This window comes from Thermobia domestica, chromosome 14 (genome assembly GCF_964235325.1).
Source record: "Thermobia domestica chromosome 14, izTheDome1.hap1.1, whole genome shotgun sequence".
NCBI lineage: Eukaryota > Metazoa > Arthropoda > Insecta > Zygentoma > Lepismatidae > Thermobia > Thermobia domestica.
The window spans coordinates 165,542,480-165,563,509 of NC_137467.1; the positions used below are offsets into that span (position 1 = coordinate 165,542,480).

Here is a 21,030-nt window from a genome sequence, read left to right on the forward strand (position 1 = left end):
TCAAAAACGTACATTGCTTGAATAACTTTTTTGCATGAATTTTTCATCAATGACTTCTCTTTAAGTAAAATCTAAATAAGGCAACAGTTGTCTATGACAACATTTTGACTTACACTCCTTTTAGACTCATATATCGACTACAAAATACCAGAGTACGTTTACAAGCTCGCTAACTATGGAAATTCATAGTTGCCCCACCTTTACAATAACTTACACATACATCGAAGGATTACTTCTTTCCTAAAGAAACATTTTGGCTCACACAAGCTGACAAACTGTGGGGTGCTTTACTTCTATTTTTTTCCACTTCGCCAGATGCCGTACGCTTTTTAGAATATTGATGTTCAAGTATGAACGAAGATTTTGGGGGTCTACCACTTACTACACACTTCCTTCCAGGCATACTACTTTTTCTTCTGGCAATAGCTGTTGGCTGAACTGGTATGTAGGTAGCATTTTTTCTACGGTAGTCATGAGCGCTGTCAAAATTATGCAAAGCTGATAAAATACCCGCCTCTGTTTTCAATTGGAAGTATTTCTTGTGAAAAGTTTTAATTGCTTGACAGAAGTGTCCTGGGTCGTGTTCGTATTTCTGCTTTAAATCTATGACTACTTCGTCAAGCATTGAAATTACACCCCCTTTGTCATGAAATGAATCGACACACGCGTCACCATCCATTTGATGTTGTTCTTGACGGATTTCTGCTTCAACATTACTGGTTATAATTGGGTTGTTTGTCTTGCTCGGGCTCTCAAAATTAAGTGAACCAAATCATTCCTCTGGGACATTGCTTTTGTTCGTTGCCACACAGAAAAACACTTTCCTCGTAAGGGAGTCCATAGGCAGCATGTTCCGTACTGCAACGTTTTCCTTCACTGACACGGCGTGTTGGTGTTTACACGGTGCACCAGTTTTTCCAACAATACAATCACATAAACCAACATCAATATCTACCAGATATTTAACATTCTCAGAAACAGATGAAGTTACTTCATACAAGGATCCTTCCTTGTGTTTCACTTGGAGCTTATCTGTCTTTGATGAGTCCGCCTTATAGCGGGATTGGAGGTGCAATTCCGTCCTACCATTGCAGATGTGAATTATTTTCCTTTCGTAGTATGAGCACATATCAATAGCAATAAACTGCATCAACTGAGGTATACTAAGTGCCCTTTTACGGAGAAGCACATTGTCCTTCAATACTCTAAATGCGGCTTCTGCAATGTTATTTGCATTGTTACCACATACCGGTAACTCTAATCTGTAACACATTGCCCAAGCCTTAGCTCTTTTCAGAAGATGATGCAAATACTTTTCGAACTTGGGGTATTTTCTGATCAATTCGGATTTCTCCTTTAAAATGTCTACAAATTCCTCTTCGCTTCTTGTATTTACTAGTGTCTTCACAAACGAAAACAATTCTTGTCTAGCTGGCTTAGGAATTTCATTGTTAGCGCTGCATAACCAACGCCATGTAGCTTGTAATATATAAAATATATAAAGAAGCAACGTAGCGTCAGGAAAACACTGGCGAAGAGCATTTTGCTCACTGGCGCTATCATCAGTTAGAAACAAAGATGGGCCTGCCGCACCACGACCACCAAAAGCCAAGTCAGACAAAAGTGAGATGTACGATTCTAACCTTACTCTTAGAACCTCCTCCGCTTCAGAGCTTGTGATGATGGCACCCACAAGAAGTCCACCCACACAGCTGTCCACCATTAATAAAAATATTCTACAATTATGTCTGTCTGCATTTCCCGTACTGTCAACAAAACAAATATCACTGCTGCTTTTCAGACGGTGCACCCTATTCATTAATGGTGTACAGATTGAAACTGCGAAATGATTGCCGATAGAAACAATTTTTGCAGATATGCCTTGTTCTTGCAGCTGTTTAACTTTTTCATCTATACTAACTACAAGACCTTTAGAAGAACAGCCGTCTTCCTTTTGCACAACTTTATAGTATAGTCTATATATCCAGTGAAGATCGGGACACAGTTCTCTATTTGCTGCCGCGATGTAATAGTCATCGTGTTCCTCCATTAAATCTTTCTTATGCACTTCCAAAGCTTGAGATGGTGATAGATTTGAGTATCTTCATTTGGCTCCTGATACCGCAAGGCTTCTGCTGCCCAAATCCTGTGATTGTGTTTATCGTAAATTGTAACAACCGTTGGATAATCCAGTAGAAATGGGTCCTTCGACCTACAAATCAAAGAAAGTAGATTTTAATATAAAGCAATTCTCAAGGTATAATTTTAAATTTTAAAAGCTAATCTACTTGCGTTTTTATAGAGGTTGAACCATTTATTTTTAACACCCTAATAACTTTTAAACTAATAGACCAAAAAGTTGACATTATGAACTATTCAAATATCGGTAGGGCGATATTGACATACTAGCTAATATCACTAAAATTACAGTGTTGTCAACTCATCACAAACTTCTTTTTTCAAATACCTCGCGTCAGGCTATTACAAACTTCAAATTTACATCCGAAACGAAAACACATAGTACAATACTTATTGTTCAGTGCTGCAAACTTAGGATGCCACTATCACAAAAACCATAAAACGATTCAATCTTGGAGGTCTCTATAACAGTAACAACGCAAATGAGACGGACGAAACATTGCACATCGAAGAATACTATAATCAGGATATAACATTTCTAAAAAGCAGAAACAAAGTTACAAGGAATTCAAACTTTGACTTTATTTCGAAAAAGTGTTCACATAGGTATCATATCTTATATCTAAAGAGATATGATAATTATGGTTAAATGAAATGAAATATCTAGTTTAACGTCCAACGATTATGCACTGAAGCTAATGGAACGGTGATGATGAGAAATGAATGAAATGATGAAAATGGGAAGCGGGAGAACCTCGAAACAACTACGCACACGATGTTTGTTCACAGCAAAGCCCACTTGGCGCGAGCTGAAATTGAACCAGGGAACCCACTCATCAGAGGTAAACGCTCTACCGCTGACCCACCGCGGCCAAAATTAATTTTAAAGTTGGCAGCACTGCATAGTCATGTAACTGCAAGAACATGTAGCAGTCACAAATACCAAAAATTATTGAAGTGTCAACGAAACAAAAGAGATTGTGAAATTTTGTATGTATAAAATAGGATACATGACGAATCGCAAGTATAGATGGAAAAATTACTCTTATGCATAAATGGATGTAATATACACTAAATTAAACCTGCATTGCCATATGATACGATAAAGACTGATTAATGTAAGGTAAACTACAAAATAGCGGTATAAATAAGGTGGGATGGTGTTATTAAAAGTTATATAGAAATGACCAAAATAGATATTAAAGCGACAATCAAAGAATCATATTAGGTATATCAAACTAGATAATCCACTCTAAGGGCTCTCGAAACACCTTAGGAAAGTAGTACTCGGAGTTAAAAGAGTAAACTGGAGTACAACAAACAACTATTGGTATTATATAAAAGTAAGGAATCCGCAATTTAATTTACATACAACAACTAGTAACGATCTACTTAAATAACTAATAGATCTATATATCAGGTGCCTCACGCAAATTCAAATGTAAACGCCTGTCATTGTGTTTCCATGTAAACCCTTCCTGTTATCTATTACCGTTCTCATTCTATGGCAAACACTGTTAAAACCGGAAGTGGCTAATTTCTGTAACTTTCGATTTAAATAGAGCATAGGTGAAGGAGGTGGAAACTATTCTTTAAATGCAAAATCGATTGCAGAAAACAGCTTCTTTCTATCTTTCATCATTTCTGCTCTATCTAGATTAATATGGAAACCGGAAGCAGTAGATTTCTACAACTTCTGCTTATAGCAGGAATATACAGATCAGGATGGTATTTTTCCTTAAGATGCCGAATCAATTCCAAGAAACCGTTTCTCGATATCTGGTACCATTTTTGCTCTATGAAAATCAGTATTAAAACCGTAAGTTGTTAATTCATACCTCTTTCGTTTTGAACAGATTATCGAATGAAATGGTACTTATTTTTTACACGCTTAATCTATTGTAGAAAAAAGCCGCTTTTTGTTTATCTTTTACCGTTTCTGATCTATGGGTCAATCTTGAAACCGGAAGTTATAGTGAAATTTAACCACATCCGGTTCTCAGTTTACTGTTACGCACTTTGATAGTGACTACGATGAAGAAAAAAAACGCAGTGAAGTTATAGTTGCCTTCACTGGTAGGACGTCTCTGTGAGAAAGGTTTGAAAAAGTTGATCAACCGCTATTACAAGTGTCTGAACATTGGTGGAAATTTTGTCGCCTAGTAATATTAATTTTATTTTGAGTACTTCGTGGTTGATAAAAAAAAAAGTTATGAAATTTAATTTGGTGACTGGCATTAAGCAACATTTTGTTCAATACCATTCAAGAGGAAAAAATAACGAAATCTTTCTTTTAACTTTCCACGTTACACACTGTATGAGTGCACCGTAATTGAGACATATTTTGGAATTCTGATTAACGAATTACTGGAATGAAAGTTGGCGAAAAACGTAAGTGCCCCGAAAAAGCACAAGCAACAGTGTTCGTGTAGCACATACACACTATTGGGTTCGAACTGAGGACAGGAAGTACCCATTTTTCACAACTACTCCGTCCATCACCCACCAAACAAAACAAAGTAAATTCATACCTATTTCTGGCATTCACTGCTTTAATTGTCACATGTATCTCTGCCGGACATCCTGTATGTTTCTTCGAAGGTTGCTTCTTTCCACGATATTCCGGATAGGTATTATGCTGACATCTGTATTCACACTAGAAAAACAAGGAAGTTTCACAACATTACACTTTCTATCCTCATAATGTAACACGTTAAAAAACACAATGTTCAGTATAATGTGAAGACGAAGATACGTGTGAATAATATGACAGTTTACAAAGAGAATAAACGAAAAACTAGTCCTACGACAGCAAAAGCTGCGAATATACCCGATGTCATTTGATTACACTAGTTAACAAATTTGAAGTTTTTGTTTGTTACATGAGAAAAATCACCTGATCTTAAAGGAATTTTTTGCGCTGAATTCGAATATGCACTCGGTTTCTCTCCACCACGTACAGTTTTCCCGTAACAGAGGGATTTTCGGGAAATTCCCTCAAAAATTTCCCTTTTTCAGATATTTTATTCCCCTAGCTCCTGTCCCCTTACATATAGTAACATAGAAATTATACCTAAGTATACCTTGATTTATATCTAATAAACCCTAAAAGTTTCGTAAAAATCGCTTTGTTCTTTCTAGAGAAATAAATATATTTGTATGTATACTGTGTGCACTGTTTATTGCACCTGATAGTAATGCTTTCAGATCTCCTGAGTTGGGGTAAAAACGATTTCCTTTATTACTACAAACACAGGCATAAAAATGAATATTTAAAATAGTCAATAACACACTTGTATTGCTCTCTGTAAATACTTCCAACGTAAATTTTTTTTAAACGTACAGTATATGTATATCTTAATACATATATATACAATTCTCCAAGTTTTTTCGTTTTGTTCATGAAATGGTTATCAATATTTGTTATCAAATGTAACAGAACGCAAAAGAAAGAAAGAATGGAATACAGACTCATTGTTTACAACAATGAACTAATGCAGTCTGAATTTTCCACTACGGTATCGTTTCCCCCCTCCCCCCGCGCATTTCTTTCTTTCTTGTGTTCTTGACACCTGGTGAGGGAGTTTTGTACATTTTTATATTGACGTGTGGTTTAACACTACTTCACTTTCAAAGTTGTCTTTGCTGCTAAGAGTGCTTTCATGTTTGATCTTAACGGCATTATACCCAACTAAGACCAGAAGTTTAGTTTGTGATCAGTACAATGGCGTCAAGAGGACGGCGTTCGTGTGTTAACTCACCAAATAGTTTTTGTTATGGATGTGGCCAGTTTGTAGTTAAAGGACAGTGTAGATCCATTACGCCATCGGTGAAACTAGCATATAATATATATTTCAGATGTCGTGTGGGAGATCAGGACAAAACTTGGGCACCGTGCTACGTCACTTTACTTGCACGGGCCAAAGAGAAACGGAGGTTCATGAAATTTGCTGTACCAATGGTGTGGAGAGAACCCACCAACCATCTGGATGATTGTTATTTTTGTCTCACAGTAGTTAAGGGACATTCTAAAAAAAGCAAATACACAATAAGTTATCCCAACGTTAAATCCGCAATTAGACCTATTCCGCACGGGGATGAACTTCCACTTCCCGAGCCCCCTACCAACTGATTCTGATGATGGCCAAAAGATTCTGATGATGATCATGACCTTGATGAACCATCGACATCAACATGTACATCCAAGGATCCAACGTTCATCCCTGACTGTTCGCGAGCCACATTTCATCCGGCAATGTGAACTTAATGATCTAGTCCGTGATTTGCACCTGACAAAACAAGAGGCGGAACTTCTGGGATCAAGGCTCCAGCAGTGGAACTTATTGGATGCAGAAACGAACATATCAGTGTACAGGAAAAGGCATGTTCAATTTTCAAGCTCTTTCTCAATGCAAGATAATGTGTGCGTATGTACGGATATAAATGGGTTGATGGCGGAGCTAGGAATTCCTTACGTTCCAGAAGAATGGAGGTTATTTATCGACGCGTCAAAGGTCAGCCTTAAAGCTGTCCTTTTACATAATGGAAATAAAAAACCTTCTATACCACTTGCGCACTCAGTGAAGATTAAGGAATTCTATGACACCATGTCAACTTTGCTAAATCTTATAAATTACAAGGACCATTGTTGGCAAATATGTTGTGATCTCAAGGTAGTTGGTATTTTATTAGGACTGCAGTGCGGTTACACGAAGTACCAATGTTTTTTATGTTTATGGGATAGCCGAGCTGATGACAAACATTATGAAGTGAAGGAATGGGAACCTAGAGTGAATTACGTACCTGGAGAATGCAACGTCAAATACGCTCCTTTGGTAGATCCTAATAAGATATTACTACCGCCACTTCATATCAAGTTAGGACTTATAAAAAACTTTGTCAAAGCCATGGACATATCTGGTGAAGGTTTCAAGTATTTGCGAGATAAGTTCCCTAACCTGAGTGATGCTAAGATTTCAGCGGGAGTGTTTATTGGTCCCCAAATTAGTTAATTAATGCTTGATGATAGCTTTGACAGCAAGTTAAACAGTGCTGAGCTAGCTGCCTGGACAGCATTTAAGTGTGTTGTGCGCAACTTTCTGGGCAATAACAAAGCTGAGAGTTACACAGAAATCGTACAGGACATGATACAGAAATACAAAGAGTTGGGTTGTAGGATGTCTTTAAAAATCCACTTTTTGCACTCCCACCTCAGCATCTTTCCTGCTAACCTAGGTGCTCTCAGCGACGAACAGGGGGAAAGATTCCACAAAGATATAATGGCAATGGAGAAAAGGTACCAGGGACGATGGGATCCTTCAATGATGGGGGACTATTGTTGGGGTCTTGTTAGAGGATGCAGCATTTCTTACAAAAGAAGGAAGTAGTGTACGTTTTTGTAACCCAATGGAAGTTTCATATATTGTGATAGTTTTGATTGTCTTTTCATGACCTTTTGGTACATTTGTATTATTGTTTATTGTAAATTGTCACACTTGTAAATTATATTGTATTATATTTTATATATGTGTTTGTGGTAATAAAGCAAAACGTTTTACCTCAACTTAAGAGATCTGAAAGCATTACTATAAGGTGCAATAAACAGTACATACAGTATACATACAAACATATTTATTTCTCTAGAAAGAATAAAGCGATTATTACGAAACTTGGAGGGTTTGTTAAATATGAATCAAAGTATACTTAGGTATAATTTCTTTGTTAGTATATACAAGGGGACAAGATCTTGGGGTGTAAAATAAACGAAAAGGGAAATTTTTGAGGGGTTTTCCCGAAAATCCATCTGTTATGGGAAAATCGTACATGATGGAGAAAAACCGAGTGCATATTCGAATTCAGCGCGAAAAGTTCCTTTAAGAACAGGTATTTCCTTTTATCTAACAAAACCTTTGTTAATTAGTGTTATTGCAAGCGATAATTCAATTCAATTCAAAGTACGATCTATCAATTATAATGTTGTCATTTGATATGTTCATGTTAGTGTAACAGTTACTTCGGTCCTACAATATACAGGTACAATAATTATTATAGAAAATTATCACCTGGGAGAACGTCTTTTTAGCACCACTCTTTTTCAACACGATCTAGTTAATTTGATTGACAAATCAATCTAATTTTATTTGAAATATTATTATTATTATTTGTCTAACACAGTATAACAACACTAAACAAATTTGAGTTGCCAGGATGAATTGGAGTTGTTCGTTTCATAGCACTGAGTAACGAAACCTGGAAGTTGGCCGGACATTCTTTTAAAGGAAGAACCACTGGGAAGGGAGCTAGGAAGAACCCTTTTTAGTAGCGGAAAACTCTTATAAACATACATCTCAACCAAGATTGGTAAAAAAAAAAAAAAAAAAAAAAAAAAAAAAACATAGCATCGGTTACTGAAAGGTTGAAGTGATTATTCTAATTACATAGTTAATTCTTTTTGCAAAATATATTATTCATTTCTTCACATATTTTCAAGTTTTTGATTTTGACCTTATAGCAAGGTTACGTTTAGTTCTGAATTTTGCCTTGCAACTATGGAATCATTAAAGAAAAAAAAATCAGCTCCACAAGTTACTTACAATATAGTTACGGGATTTTCGCATTAGATAATAAAATTCTGAAAACTTTTTCGTGGGAAACTAATAACGACGTTAGAGGAAATTTAGTGCAATAGGTATCCTAGTGAGTTTTAGGGCCCCCTCAGTTCTATGGTGTAATTGCACGGTACCCCTATAACCGCTGGGTGTTCTAACTTGGAATACTTATCTGTAACGTCTTTAAAATTGTGTAAGCAGTTATTTTTGAAATGAAATCTTTGAGTTTTACGTCCCACGGTTATGCCGATTAGGCTAAAGGAGACGGTGATAATGAGAGATGAGTGAAATGGTGGAATGAAGAAAGTGGGAGGAAACGGGAGAACCCCGAGAAAACCCACGAGGACGGTGTTTGTCCACCACAAAGTTCACTTGGCGGGGGCTGGGATCGAACAAGGGACCCCAAGCACCAGAGGTGAAAGCTCTACCACTGAGCCACCGCGCCCCCCGCAGTTATTTTTAGAATATTTTAAAATTTTATCTATGGAAACCCAATGGCATCCCTAATTCCTACTGGAATACCTAATTATATTTGCGTTTAGTTTCTCCTAAAGTCGTTATTACTTTCCAATAAACAGTTTTGGAAATTTTACCACCTAATGTACAAACTCCATAACTCCATAGTGTCACTATTTGACAATATCTCGTAGCATTTAGGTGTATGGTGTTTTCGTTTTCGTTGAACGCATGCTTGTGATGTCCTTCAGAGCTGTGTGGACATTTTAACAATTGCTTACCAATGGGGGGAGGTAGGTTCAGCGACTGTCCCAAGCAGATTTTGCTTGCTTGAGGCGAGAAAATCGCGAAAAAGGGATATTTTGTAAGAAAAATCCCTTTTTTGTACCTTTAGCCCCTCTAGACTCCCCCTGTTTTAACTCAGAGATCTGAAAAATACTAAGGGTCCACGGAATGTGTGTGCAAAATCTCAATCTTGTAGGTGCAAACCCTGCCAAAAAATAATGTTTTGTGTTTCAATTACCGTCAGGTGGACGGTTCGTTATCTTTTCCGGAGTTACGTTACTACATGCACTTTTAACAATTTCCCAAGTTTTGTTCATCTTCACCCCACCTGACGGTAGTTAGTTTTAAATAAATAAATATGTAAATTCAGTGAATTAATTGATTTTCGAACTCGGAGCTATCAAGGATGAGTGCAGCAGGAATTTTTGCGGATGGCATTTAGTATCTCCCCCAAAGTCCATCGACGGTTTCGAAACTGATATTACGATTCATAGTAAGCCGTTGTTATCGATCTCATTTATGTGTATAAAGACTATCGCTGACGCGCCTGCTCGTACGAACGCACCCCATTTCTACCACTTGGGCCTCACTGCTGCGCTCCTGCCCTGGCTCAGTTAGGCAACATTCGTGGTAATAGTATACATGAGAACCCCCTGATCTGCGTTTCTTCTGTGTTCTGTTACCACTTCTACATGAAATACCATAAATTTTCTACGTAGTGCAATAGTAAGAAGTATCCATGTGCACAAGTCATGCGATATGCTTTAATTCCCCCCTCCCCCACACCCACAGTCATAGATAAAGTACAACGGCACCATACATGCAGATGTAAGGTACAGGTACGTTCTTTTTATTTTCGTATCAGTCGATAAGTAAATAAAAGTCGCTTTGTTACCCCCTTTGTAAGTTCGTACATACTCAATGATTAATCCCTAAAAGTATGAGCGTCCTGCTCCTTCGGGAACTGATACAGCTTCATGGATACTATATCCCACTACTAAATGAGCCACATCACTAACAAGTGATTTGTGGAAGATACTAAACAATGCCCGGTTCTTGCAATGAAGTCGTTGGAATGAATGCATTGGCACTATAAGGGTAGTCACACCATTTTGACTATTAGAGCATATGGACCAGATACACAATGCATTTTAATATTGCTGCCAGGAATATTATTTGCACACAGGGGAATTAATTATTGCTTGAGTACCAGTATTCGTGTGTAAATGAACTTACAGATAATAGAATTTAACGAGGAAAGAATATAATCTGATTTAGCCCCCACATAAAAAAAAGTCTATCAAAAAGACGACACTTTGAATAATATGCTATTTTAAAGTATTCCACTGATACTGATAGTACAAGCATACGAAAACCTTTCTGGTGTGAATGTTGCCCTTTTGATCTTGGTACAAGATACTCAAGCACGTATCGGAAATATTGGACAGTTTTTTGCTACCTCTAGAAATACATTTAGGTGACTACATTGCAATGTCATGCCCTTTTACTTCAGGATATTCGGGTAAAAGACGAAAATCAATTCGATTTTACTTGATTTTCATACTCACATATCTTGATTAATACAAAAATCCTAAAGGGTTTCACCTGTTCTTAAGACTATATAGTAGCTTTCTCCCGCTAAATTTACTATTAAAACCGAAAACCACATTATTTTCGGTTACATTATAATTAATGCTACCGGTACCTATGGTTCTATTTGTTCAATTTATAATTATTTCTAGTTCTTTTCGCATTCAAACCGTTCAGGTTCTGTAATTGGTTCATTTCCTTCTAATTTATGCAGGTGGTTCAAAATGATTGGTTCTTTAGTAATATTCCTGGTTTTCCCAGTAATAATCCTGCTTTTACTAGTTTTCCTATGGCAACAGGTGAAATAAATAATGTTAACTAAACGTGTTACCTTAAAGATGTCTGACATTAGTCTTGTGGCATCACTCGAGCAAGAGATTCTATAAAATTTTGAAACATTTCTTACATTTTCAGATTGGGTCACAGCTTGTATTTTTTTGGCGGAGCATACACTAAATAAAAAGTTCCATCATTACTTGCAGATTCAGTTTTAGACGGCTCAGTATAAATACAGTGTGGATGTATGGCATAAAAAGTACAGAGAATAAAACACGAACCAATTTGTGCTAGGTGCCCACTAAAAAGAACGAATGCTATCTACCCGAATCGGATCAGGAGCGCAGCAAGGAGGCACGAACGGCAGCGACCGGGGTGCGTCCGTAAGGAGAAGGCGCGTCAACGATGGTGGGTATATGCATAAACGAAGTTTTTACAACGGCACTTTCTATGTTACAATATCGGACCATCCCTTCATTTAATCAAATCTGTTGCAATCGAAGATATAAATTGGAATACTGAATTGTGTGTGTCATAAACTATAATTCCTCCGCATCTTGTACCTACGTATAAAAACGGAAGTTAACCTCCGCTGGTATAGTGATTAGCGCGTGCACCTTTGGTGATCCAGGGTTCGATTCATGGTGTGAAACCACAAAACAATTTAAATTTACTTCACTATCCTCTAACATTAAACTGAAATTTCACTTCATCTGTCTTCAAAATTGGAAGTTAGTTAAAAATGGCAATACGGAAACTAACAGCTTCGAAGGTAATCATAATACTATATGCGAAGTATGATGTATGAAGTATCCCATTATAAACGTCTTTCAGGAAGCAATGTTATTTTTTTTAAGAAGCAATTAAGTTTTAGCAAACTAAACCTAACTTTCCCTCGTTAACTCTTACACGTAAACAACTTATTCGCCATATATTACTTTTGAAATGAATTGGCTTAAGTAAATATTTGCCATTTCGACTATATCGGCACGAAATTTAAGATCTGATCTCAGAAGTCAGACTTGCGCTCGACTGTCCATTCACAATGTAAAAGGCAATATTCCTATCGCCGAATTACCTGGTCCTCAACTGCGATCAGAAATTCTGCAATCAGTTTTAATGTATACAGTTCAATACGTAAAGACAAATAGAAGTAGCAGAGCGATTTTAAATTTCAAGGCACAATTCATTTTTTATTTACTTCGTTACAATAACCTACCATTTGGATACCTTTTTTCGTGCTGCACAACTTTTCAGGAGTATGCTTAGCAGAAGGGGTTCAGGAGCATGTAAATTTTTTTTAAAAAAAACAGGAGAAATTGATGATGCAGGTAGTTAGACGTAACATAACATAACCTAAACTAACCTAAGCTAACCTGAACTGACCTACAATTAGTAGAAATCAGAAAAACTCTATTTTTTTTGTTTTTGGAAAATTATGCTGGACCCCTACACTAACCTAACCTAAACTTACCTCAACTAACGTAATGTGAACAGAAATGACCAAAATTTTAATATTTTTTAGAAAAACAGAAATGGATCCCTCTGTTAAACATAGGCCCCTTTTTCACACTGTTTCAAGAATTACAACACTCCTTAGGATGTAATTTTAGGAAATGCGCTACCTTAAAAAGAAAGGAAAAAAGGCTAACGTTACAACGCCCGCTCCAGCAGGTATACTCACTGAGAAACGTGAAATTACACACTAATAATTTTATGAAAATGGATCAAAACTTACTCAACTTTAAACTAACCCGTTCCTAACTCCTACCCTACTTATTTACATCTTACTCTACTCTACTCTACTTTTTAAAAAGGGTAGTACTTATCGATGCGCAGCTGGAGCATGTCTTGTAAAATGTACCCAAAAATAGCACCTCCTTTGAACTATATTAAAATGAAAATACTCACCTTGAACAGCATGTATTTGCCATTTATCTTGAAAGATCGAAGTACTCTAAAAATTACGTAGGACTCCTTTTGGTAGGATTTAAACCTTCTTTTGTCTTTGTTCTTAACCCTAGAAAGGTAAACTACGTAAATTTTACGTGTACGAGTTGGAAACACTGATGTGACGTAGCAGGAAATGTGTGTAGAAATACAAACATCAAGATATGCTATCGCGGGTTAGTTGGCTTGATGTTCCGACGTTAATTACTTCTGTAGGTATTATATTCTCTGTACCAAACGATTGAGTGTAGAACCTTATACGTAAATTTGGCGTATGTTTACCTTTTAACGTAAAATCTTGCACGTAAGTTTAGCGTGTGTTTACCATTAGCGTTATTTTTCTTGCACGCATTTTGTACGCATGTTTACCATCAATGGACCATTGTCATTCGTAAAGAATCAATTATTACTACAAAAATGGACGAGTGTGGTGCAATAAATCGCGCGAAAGCTATTTTAGGGATATTAGGGGAAAACCTCAGATTCAGAAATGGAGGAAGATAACGTTGAATTTGATGTGAGCTCAGAAGAAGAAGATGACTCTGACAAAGATCCAGATTACTGCTCCAGTGAAAATGATATTGAACAACATTTTGTGTCAGCAATTTGAACTGTTGAATGTGAAACCTCAAATTCAACCAAAGAAGCGGAAAGTTTCCACATGTAGTATAAACTAAAATAGCAGTTTCGCCACTCATTCAAGAGAAGAATCTGGATAAAATTAGACAGAGGACAGCATATTTTAGAGATGAGAAGGCAAATTAACTTCCAGTTGACAAAAGGCAAGTGAAAGTTAGTGGTGTTACTGAATTGGTAGGAAAGAATGGTCCCTGGAACACTGCTGGAAATCCAATGACACTAATGGTCCCTGGAAATCCAATGACAGATTCAAGTGGAAAAATTCCAAGAAGGAACACTGCTATAACTGCAATAAGCCAGTATGTGGTGAACATCAGATCAAAATGTGTTATAACTGTGTGTGATTTGCGAACCAATCTGACATATAATGTGAAAGAACTATTCAATATGAATTCAATATTTCCTAGTAACAAAAATAATCAGTGATATATCTAGACTTTCTCAGAGGTTTGTTTTTAAATGTTAATAATGTTTATTTTGCTTTTTTTCTATGTACTTCTAAAAGATTTATGATAATAACAGCGCCGTAACTTAGATTTTTTCTGAGGGGGGCAAGCATTAATATGTGTATTTGAGCCCCCTAGAAAAAGTTGTTTTTATAATTCTTGTGCCCCCTCTCTTTCCGTTCCCTCTTACTCTTTATGAGCCCCGCAGCCTGTAGGCCCTCCCACACGGCAAGATCTGCGGGGCCGTTACTTACGACCCTGGGTCCGTTCCATACATGACAAATTAATTAAGGGGACAATATTGACAAATCTCAAAGCCATACGAATGAATATTATTTCTAGGGCCCCTAATAGTAAATATTTGTTTACTGAAATGGGCTCACGACTCATTTTTGTTTTATTTACCTTTTGTGTGCTTTTTTGTTTATGTAATGTAGCGAACCTGTTTGATGCTTCATTTATAATTTCATGTTCGTACCGTATATGAGGTTAGACAATTTTGTCTCAAAATGGAGCCTCTCAAACGGCGGGGAGCTTACCTAGGTTGCAGTTCCCACCCCTACCCCCACAAATTACGGCCCTGGATAATAGTTGTGCTGTAATACTATCTAAACAATACTATCTAAACAATTTTGGAACCTTGAGCAAAACAACAATAATAGTTTCTATATGAATCGTATATTTATAGATCATTATTTAGTGTGTACGTAAATATTACGTATGTTTACCTTTAATGGGTTGATAGTGAAGTTTGCCTTTCTAGGGTTAAACGAACAGTTATCCTATCTTCATTTTGGCGCTAATTTTATATGCGTAATTTTCTGGTAATGCCGTTTCCATTTTTTGTTCAACCGTTCTTTGAATGCTTCCCGTTTCTCAAGTTTTTCAACTTGAAATTTTTCTTTAAAATAGGCTGAGAACGGGAAATTATGACATTCTCAACTTTTTTGGTATGTTTTATCATTCATTCATTTTTCTTCTTTTGCTCTTCTCCTTCTCACATGAACAATTCCTTCACTGACTTATCTCAATGTTGACCAACTAAGCAGGCTTATAGCCAGCACAAGCGAGTAGTAAAGACAAAATGAAACCAAAAGGGTCTGGTACTATGGACTCCTGCTGTGAACTGACCGTGAGTAAATACCTGTTCTTTCCGCAGTGCTACCCCTCCCCTCGCACACGTGAGATTGTTTTATTGTTTCCAAAACAAATGGGTTACAGTTGTCTTGTGTGTTTTTCGATGTTTTCGCACGCACACAGGTGTCACTGCTATGTTTCGATAATGAAAGGAATTATCAAACCCATCCGATACATATGATAGGAAAAAGGAGGAATTGGGAATCGATACCAAAACAGCGAGCTCTTCTGTAGTAAAAATGAGCTTCAGTATCACACAAAAAACTTTAAGCATCTAGTTAATGCAACGCAATAGCAAAATACCTTGTCTATTGTTACAGCTTTTTTTCTTTCTTAGCAAGGAACAAGTAGTGTGCAGCAAAACAAAAATCTTGTTAAGACCAAAAAATTGTATTTTGTTTCTTTGCCGAACACAACATTCCCTTCCAAAGCATAAAGAAAAACATGGTGTTCGTTAAAAAAAAAATGTTCACAGTGTTCTTGATTTTTTTTTAATATTGTGGCAGCATCTTTGTGATATTATTATGCATAACTGTAAATAGTTGCTTCTACGTTACGAGAATGAGTTCAACTGCACCTTATATGTCCTCTAAAGTGATATTTTTCAAAATTATTTATCACTAGGTGTTATAAATTGTATCTATTTTAGTTGGAGGAAATTTTGCTTCCAATCGGGAAATTTCATGGCTTCGGACGGGAAATTCTCTGTTACAAAACTGGCATCACTGCATTCTAGTAACCTTGAATCACTCTACGAAAGAAATACGCAAGCGAAGAAGAAAAAGATTGGAAAAATAAAGTACTTTTCTGAAAGTTCTAGCGTTTGACAGTGGCTGTGCTAGTGAGTGACTCGTGGCTGGTGATGCTCCGTGAGGAAGGAGATTAAGTGGACCCAGTGATACACCTACACTACTCTTACACTTTCTGTTCCATTTACACGTACATACATTCCCTTCTTCTTTCTTCTTTTATCTACCCTTTCTATTTCTCCTTTGTCTTTTCATTTTATACTTCCCACTTTCCTCTACTTTTGTGCCCTGTTGACCTTGGCTTTTCGCCCTCTTTCCCTGTCTGAACTCCTTTCCCGACTTTGACTTTTACTTTTTCCTGATTTTGATTTTTTTCCGACTTGTGTCCTTTTCCCGATTGTGTCCTGTATTTTATTTTAGGTAATAGTATACAACGGGACCTCATCATCTTCTGTGCGCGTGGATACTTCCTACTGTTGCACTACCTATAAAAATGATTTTATTATATTTACAAGTGGTAATAGAACACGCAAGAAACCCAGATCATGCTGTATTCACACTCCAACATGAAGTGTGAATACACCGTGATCTGCGTTTCTTATGTGTTCAATTACCACTTTTACATCAAATAAAATCATTTTTATACGTAGTGCAACAGTAAGAAGCATCCACGTGCACGTGACATGCGATATGTGTTTCAAATGCCCCACATATACTCATACACAACGTACAAGGGCACATTATTATTCTTCGTATACCATATTTAAAAAAAAATTCTAGAAAAACATCTAAGTACAAGGGCCATTTTAAGAATGCAATAAAAATAAGGGAGGGAGTACCAAGCGAAAACGCGCAAAGAATAAGTACAAGGGGCATACTATTGTTAATCACGAGATATAAATCACTGTAAAAGTTAATGCCTACAATGACCTAGTCAGCAACATACAAGTGATTACCCCCTCGTGATTAAATTTTAATGAAATATATATCCTCAGAAAAGAATGACTTATTAAGTAGAATAAAACATAATATTAGCAACATTTGAAAGCAGGAATATAAATACAGATAAAAATTGTACGTCTTACTTACATGTGTTCCTACTGCCATGTTATATCTTTCCTCTCAGCGTGCTCCACCTACATTCAGAAAACAAAGCACAAGCGACGTCAATGCTCGCAGAACCATAACAAAAAATGGCAACTCCACGTAGGCGGAACCTCTAGCTAGAACTGCAGGACGTTATACGGCCCACAAGAAAATTCCCGAAAATGCAAATTAGCACTAAGTGAAAGTAAACAAGAAAAAAAGAAACTTCGCGTTGCGTTCAGCTCACAAAAACCTCTACGAAATGACTGCAAACCTTTACGAAACAATCCTTCAAAACCGGTAATCAATCACGGTAGACCTGCTACTACTGCATACAACTCTCAAACAGTTGAAGAGAGTTAGCCGTCGATCATTACAAACATGGAGTACGGTCACAAAGGTGAAATACGCAACTTGTTTTTTCCATTCGTACCACCACGAAAGTGAACGACACTCGCTTTTTTACCCCATTTTTAAGTTCCTACATGTTCAGTGAATAATCTGTAAAAGACTGCACTTCGTACGTCCTCGGGAAGTAACGAGGCACTGTCGTATACTATATCCTTATTTTATTTTGCTTTTGAATCATAAATCCTCTGTTTGAGGTACACATTTGACCATTTTTGCAATAGTAGCACATATGAACATCGAGCCGGTGCACCGACCTATTTGACTGATAATGGTCTACGACAAGACAAGACAAAGTTCTCGTAAATCAGGGCTGTCAACCGCACCATAATTATGGTACACATACCATAATTTCAAGTCCTCTACTATGTACCATAGTACTTTCATTATGGTACGCAAAAGTATCATAATCCAGGAGACGCGACTGTCTTTTTGCTTCACTTAAATATTGGAAAATCGAAAAAAATGGAATTTTTGTATTTTTTTTTCACATAGAATATAAAATTATAAATATGACACAGGTTTCACTTCCTTTGTATTCTCTGTCTCCACCTTCTGAAGTACGGTACCATAAAAATATACTATTCCTGAATGGCTTGATTGGCCTGTTTACCAAAAGGACAACTTTTTTCTACTTTAGAACGAAGTGACTGGGGTGGTTTTCTTTTCGGAAAATAGTTATTGGTAGATGAGCATTCTGTCTGTTCTTTAATACTTGCTTCTGCGCCGCATCAGAAACTGAGAAGGGAAGAAAAAATGCAATTCCAAGGGGACCACTGTATTGTACTGAATTTTAAAAAAAATAACTTTTCTCATGTATTACAGACCTCAATAGTGATACGGAGGACTTTTTAGAAAACTTCTTTAGAATGTAATTTTTGTAGTGGAGATTTATTGATGTAAATATAGATTTATTTATACATTTGAGTTCTGAGTATTACTGGCATCTAAGGGCTTAAGCCCATCGTGTATTAGAGATAACGAATCTCGGTGATCACACTATTCGGGTATGGGGAAGGAAGGAAGCGACTTGAGACTTATATGTTAGGTGCCATCCCGTCATTCGTGAGTTTGAATTAGGAGAAACCAGGACAAGCCTCACTCAGAACAATTGTTACGCATCTTTTCGACCGAGTGTCCCAACCAGAAATCGAACGCGGACTGCTCGCACCAAAGGCGAAGATTTTAGCAACTACGGTACTCGGGACGACGTAGTGCATAGAGCCCTTTCATTTTGTGCGTGTTAATATTACCCAATCTTCTTTATCATTTTTTTTTAAAGTATAGTGCGTGCTTGTTTTATTGAAGTTTTATTCCTTACAGCACATAGAGATGTAATGTTGAATCTGAGCAAGGTTTGGGGCTACCCTGTCTCTAAAAGGTGTAGTGAAAGAGCTGTCTCGTCTAGAAAAAAAGAACGCTGTTTTTACTGGAAGAGTTCTGTTCATCTCGTAATTCATCACGAAAATTCTGTCTTCCCTTGTCTCGTAAGCAATACTAGGTGCATAAATTTAATCGGGCCCGAACCACACGAAATACCATCGGATATCAGACTGTGGTTTCAAGCATCTAACGTAGTAACAGAGATCCTCTGCATATATAGCCTATCACCGAACGAGCGTAGGTAAGTGATAAGCGTGGGCTTTGCAATTGGGAGATCCTGGATTCAAATCAAGAAGCCGACCATTCTGACTGAGGTTTCCCATGGTTTCCTCACTCTCACCATGTGAATGCTGGAATGATACCTTTAAATAGGGCTATATAGGGCCTGGCTGACTTGCTTCCAAATTTTCCTTCCCTAGTTATTAATAGTATTTGTGTGTAAAATATCCCTTCAGTTGCTGCCTCTGAAATCTTGGTAATAAATAAATATTAAATGGAAGAACAATCAATCCTAAATGAGAGAGGTTAGTTTGCTCAAAGCTAGTATGTTATTCTTTGCAAGAAAAAAGAATTTGACGTGCTGAAATGCATTACAAATAAAGATGTACAACTTTTAAATTTTATGAGGAGTTAACGTTTCTGTGAAGCCACAAAAATTCTGTGAGCGTTTTAGCGTTTTCCTTTTACGTTTCTCATAATGTAGCATGATAAAACTGATAGTCTTCTTTGTAATGAATCTAGTGTTTTTTTTTCGTACACGATGGTGTAACACTATATATGAAACATTAGCTACTAATTTTCTTCCTTGCATTTGAACGTTGAATAAAATGATTTGAACTATATCTCGAGTTCTGTCAGTGAGTATTTTAGTTATTCTAATTTTAATGCACAATGTAGTCTAGTATATCATAAGCTTGAGACGATTTATTTCGTTCAGATGTTATTGTAACAATATGTAAGAGAAACGGCATTCATGCTATTGTCACATATTATTATTATTTGTATTATTATTATTATTGTATTATTATTATTATTATTATTATTATTATTATTATTATTATTACTACTACTACTACTACTACTACTACTACTACTACTACTAATAATAATAATAATAATAATAATAATAATAATAATAATAATAATAATAATAGAGCTCGAAATAAGTAGCTTTCCAATAGACAAATAAACAAAGTTGGGCGCAATAATAATTGCTGTATATCACGCTTGATTTTTGGAGCGTACCATAATACCCTACAAAATACCATAATTTTGACCATCATGCACAATAATTACCAGCTACTTAGTTGGCAGCCCTGTCGTAAATCATTTCATTAACACTGGCAAACAAAATATAAGGGAACTAAAAGAACAGTGTTAAATTCTTATATAATTTGAATTCACAATGGCTGGTGAGGCGTCTGTTAAGTTGAAATTGAAGTGCAAAGAAGAAATTGTTTGTGACTTACCTCAGGAAGATCCACTCGAAGGGAAAGGGTGGACATACGAACTGATGACTGACCACAAAGAGTTAATATTATCTACAACGGAAGGAGAGCAAACAATAGACAAGGGTACAGCTATGTATTCTTTGGATGTGAAACTGACCGTTAATATGCTGAAATCAGAACTTGCAGAATCAGATCCTGCATTAGAAAGTAATATAGAAACGCTACGAAAAAAAGTGGTTCAGGAGACTTGCGCGTCGTACTCTAACGACTCCCAACAATTAACCACTAAAAATTTAAATTTAGTTCGGCCAGAAAGGTAATGTTCAATTTTTCATATACTAAATGGCTCAGATTGACAATACGGTTACATGGGTTCGGAAAATTGTTGGTTAAAAGAAATGCTTCACAAGAAGTATTTAGATATGGG

The 21,030-nt window shown here is 36.6% G+C and overlaps 2 protein-coding genes across 3 annotated transcripts in view; one reads left to right on the plus strand and one right to left on the minus strand.

Annotated features, from left to right (window-relative positions):
- Positions 1–2,043: 2,043 nt before the first annotated feature.
- On the minus strand, positions 2,044–18,709 carry LOC145670443 (uncharacterized). Of its 2 annotated transcripts, none has more exons than XM_081739121.1 (3): positions 17,365–18,709; positions 4,671–4,795; positions 2,044–2,212 (listed from the first exon to the last, which is right to left on the minus strand). In XM_081739121.1, exons 1-3 carry the CDS (start codon positions 17,380–17,382, stop codon positions 2,050–2,052), a joined length of 306 nt encoding a protein of 101 aa, XP_081595247.1. In that variant the 5' UTR covers positions 17,383–18,709; the 3' UTR covers positions 2,044–2,049. The 2 variants fall into 2 exon arrangements, with proteins under 2 accessions (XP_081595247.1, XP_081595248.1); XM_081739122.1 differs by lacking the exon at positions 17,365–18,709 and adding an exon at positions 13,266–13,359.
- A 1,749-nt stretch (positions 18,710–20,458) lies between these two features.
- Positions 20,459–21,030, plus strand: part of LOC145670444 (uncharacterized) — a 36,187-nt gene continuing 35,615 nt past the window's right edge. The window contains exon 1 of the mRNA XM_081739123.1: positions 20,459–20,919. Coding sequence (XP_081595249.1) covers positions 20,558–20,919 — 362 coding nt within the window. The 5' untranslated portion in view covers positions 20,459–20,557. The remainder of the gene's footprint in view (positions 20,920–21,030) is intronic.

Bases quoted from the DNA above. Each gene is read 5' to 3' on its own strand.
- LOC145670443 (XM_081739121.1), bottom strand. The intron at 2,213-4,670 runs GTATGAATTTAC...TTTGATTTGTAG, and splicing joins GCAGTGAATGCCAGAAATAG to GTCGAAGGACCCATTTCTAC.